This window comes from Penaeus chinensis, chromosome 5 (assembly GCF_019202785.1).
Source record: "Penaeus chinensis breed Huanghai No. 1 chromosome 5, ASM1920278v2, whole genome shotgun sequence".
NCBI lineage: Eukaryota > Metazoa > Arthropoda > Malacostraca > Decapoda > Penaeidae > Penaeus > Penaeus chinensis.
The window spans coordinates 4,038,281-4,042,052 of record NC_061823.1 but is presented as its reverse complement, the minus strand read 5'-3'; the positions used below and the strand labels follow the sequence as shown (position 1 = coordinate 4,042,052).

General features: G+C 50.2%; 1 protein-coding gene across 2 annotated transcripts in view; it reads left to right on the top strand.

Annotated features, from left to right (window-relative positions):
• The window catches only part of LOC125025715 (facilitated trehalose transporter Tret1-like), a 12,501-nt gene extending 9,165 nt beyond the window's left edge, over positions 1–3,336 (top strand). For both annotated transcript variants that reach the window (XM_047613864.1, XM_047613865.1), the window contains 5 exons: positions 1–133; positions 292–454; positions 662–1,378; positions 2,605–2,722; positions 2,831–3,336. The exon at positions 1–133 is cut by the window's left edge and continues 18 nt beyond it. In XM_047613864.1, the coding sequence (XP_047469820.1) occupies positions 1–133; positions 292–454; positions 662–1,378; positions 2,605–2,722; positions 2,831–3,013 (1,314 nt within the window). In that variant the 3' untranslated portion in view covers positions 3,014–3,336. The remainder of the gene's footprint in view (positions 134–291; positions 455–661; positions 1,379–2,604; positions 2,723–2,830) is intronic.
• The last annotated feature ends 436 nt before the right edge of the window (positions 3,337–3,772 follow it).

Below are 3,772 nucleotides of genomic sequence, written 5' to 3'. Positions count from 1 at the left end.
GCCACCAGCGGACACTTCGCCTTGGGTGCCACGCTGCCCTGGCCCTCGCCGGCACTCTCCAGCATGGCGGAGGACAACTCCACGCTGTTTGGAACGGAGATCAGCCTCACCCCGGTGCAGATGGACATGACAGGTGAGAGGGGCGAGTGGGCGGGCCAGGCAAAGGAAAACGGAAAAGGAATACAAGAAACAGGGAAAAGAATAATAATTTAAAAAATCAAGAAAGGAAAAGAGTTTAAAAAGTGTTGGATGCGGCACAAAAAACCTAATTGTCCTTCTTAACGCCCGCAGGCAGCCTCGTGTCGCTCGGGTCCCTGGCAGGTGCGTGGGCGGCTGGATGGATGGTGAGCGTGCTAGGAAGAAGGCGGTCCCTGCAGGTGATCTCGGTGCCCTACCTCCTGGGCTGGCTGTGCAACGCCCTGTCACCCAACGCGCCCGTCCTGCTCACCGCCAGGTGGGTGCGCCCCCACGCGAATTCTCTCTTTCTTTCTGTCTGTCTGTCTGTCTGTGTGTGTGTGTCACTATTTCTACCCTCATTTTTTTCTTATTTCTCTATTAACTTTACTATGTTATCTCTCAATTCTTCAGGTATTATTTTCTCCTATTTCATATCTTTTCTTCTTTCATCTCTCGTCACCGCCCCTCCTTTTCTCCCCTTCAGGTTCGTGTTGGGCCTTGCCTGCGGCGCCACCACGGTCGCAGCCTCTTCATACATCATGGAGCTCGCGGACGTGAGTGTACGGGGCATGATGTCCACGATGCCCACGCTGGGCATCGTGCTGGGAAGCCTATACACTGTATGGATGGGCTACGTGTTCCCTTGGCACTACTTGGCCCTGGTGTGTGCGGTGCCTCCCGCCTTGCTCCTGGTGGTCACGTTCGTCCTTCCCGACTCCCCGTCCTTCCTGGTGGTGCAAGGCCGCCGTCAGACCGCCATGGCCATCCTGAAGGGGCTGAGGGGCGAATACGCCGACGTGGAGGCCGAAGTCCTTGAGCTGGAGCGACGGAACGCCTCCTCGTCCTCCTCGAAGGGCTCCGCAGGCTGGAAGGGCCTCCTCAAGGCCGACGTCCTGAAGAAGATCGGCGTCATGGTGATGCTATTCTTGTTCCAGCAGATGTGCGGCAACTACGTGTTCATGATCCAGACGGCCAGGGTCCTAGCGGCGGCCGGAGCGCCGTGGGACCCCGACGCGGCGACGGTGGTGGTGGCCGGCGTGCGCGTGGCCGGGACGGTGGTCGCCTTCTTCCTGCTGGACCGCGTGGGCCGGCGCCATTGCCTCGGGGCCTCGCACGCCATCAACGCCTCCGCGCTCGTTGTGCTCGGGGTCTACGTGCACCTCCGCGAAAATGCAGCGCCGGACGACGACACTTACGTCAGGTGGGTCACAGAGGGGGAGAAGGAGAGGAGAGAAGGAGATAAGAGGAGAGGAGAGGAGAGAAGGAGATAAGAGGAGAGGAGAGGAGAGAAGGAGAGAGGAGAAGGAGAGGAGAGAGGAGGAGAGAGGAGGAAAGAGGAGAAGGAGAGAGGAGAAGGAGAGAGGAGAAGGAGAGAGGAGAAGGAGAGAGGAGAAGGAGAGAGGAGAAGGAGAGGAGAGAAGGAGAGGAGAGAAGGAGAGAGAGAGAAGGAGAGAGGGAGAAGGAGAGAGGAGAAGGAGAGGAGAGAAGGAGAGGAGAGAAGGAGAGAGAGAGAAGGAGAGAGAGAGAGAAGGAGAGAGAGAGAAGGAGAGAGAGAGAAGGAGAGAGAGAGAGAGAGAGAGAGAGAGAGAGAGAGAGAGAGAGAGAGAGAGAGAGAGAGAGAGAGAGAGAGAGAGAGAGAGATAGAGAGCGAGAGAGAGAGAGAGAGAGAGAGAGAGAGAGAGAGAGAGAGAGAGAGAGAGAGAGAGAGAGAGAGAGAGAGAGAGAGAGAGAGTGAGAGAAAGCGACAATCTTATGGAGATAGAACAGACCCCTATGGCGTTCCTTTTCTACGTTCGAGCGCTACCGCTATAAAAGGGCGCATCAACGCCGGTAGATAGAAGCGTAGGTATCCCTTTAGAGACGTGTTACAAAGACTACCATTTTGCATTGCTGAATCCTCTTCTTTGTTCCTTTCGCACCCTTCTCTGGTGTCCAAGCCATAATTACTATAGAGCTCGAATGCTCGGCGCAGCGGTTTATTCTATCTAGTTAGCTAAGTGATCCCCGGCCTAAGATGGCCAGTGTCTAGAACGTTCAGTCTGAAACAGGGCTGTCAGAAGGTGTGGCTTCATAACAGATTTTAAAGCTAAAAGAAATATTCAAAGCTTAAATATGTAGCATTTAAGTGAAACGCACCAGCAAGAAGATATCGATAATTTTCCGGTTTTATCTAGTAGGTGTCCTGTCATTAGTTTATTTATTTTTCTGATATTACAGGGTAGATTTGCTTCAATTCCTATGAAAACTGATCCGAAAACCAAGGTATTCAGAACGCATCTATAATAAACGTAGATTCTGTATCTAACTGGTTTAAACTATCAAAATCTTTGCGGTCTTTTTATGTACCTAGTCATGTCACTGTCTACCAATAGGCATGTTTGACATCATTATATAAAAGAAATTTAATAACTTTATTTCCATTTGCAGGTTGAACTGGGTGCCTCTTCTTTGCGTGGTGGTGATCATGTTCATCCTAAATGTGGGGGCTCATCCTGTGCCTTTCATCCTTGCTACTGAGTATTTTCCCACCAACATCAGAGCTCAGGTACGTTGCAGCTGTGCTTACCATTACCATTGCTCTTTTGGAAAACTGAGTCAGAGATAGATTTTCTTACCTCTGCTTCACCGCCCCCTCCTGCTCCACCTGTTTCAGGCGTCGTCAATCTGCTTCTCGTCGGGAACCGCCTTCGCCTTCCTCGCCCTGCAGCTGTACACGCCGATGCAGATGACGATGACGCAGGCAGGCCTCTACTGGTTCTACGCCTCCGTCAGCGCCCTCAGCGTCGCCTTCACTTTTGCCTTCGTCCACGAGACGAAGGGTCGGGCCGTCGGCTGAGGCGCCGCCGGGGGAAGACGTATTTGTTGTCTGTTTGTTTGAGAGGAAGCGCCCTGGTGCAGAGCGCAACATTGGACGTCTGAGAGACAATGTGGAGTTAGAGGACCGAGAGTCGCGATTCCTCGTCTGCGGGAGAGCCCCTGCGGTTGCCGCGGCCTGCTTCGGCTCTCACGTTGTCTTTCACTGCCCGCCAATAGTGTAAAAAATAAAGACATTGTATACACACAAACACAAACGCTCCTACATACTCACACATAACAAATCTAACACACACACACACATTTATATGTAGGTATATATACATATACATATGTGTATGCACACACACACACACACACACACACACACATACACATACACACACACACACACACACACACACACACACACACACACACACACACACACACACACACACACACACACACACACACACACACACACACACACACACACACACACACACACACACACACACACACACACAGACACACACACACACACACACACACACATATATATATATATATATATATATATATATATAAATATATATATATAAGTACCCCCCCCCCCCATACACACACACACAGTGTTTGTGTGTGTGTGTATATGTATATATACACATGTATATATATACATATATATATATATATATATATATATATATATATATATATATATACATGCAGTTATATAGTTATGTATGTGTATATTTGCACAATTATTGTGGTATGCGTTTTTTATTGTAGAATATAT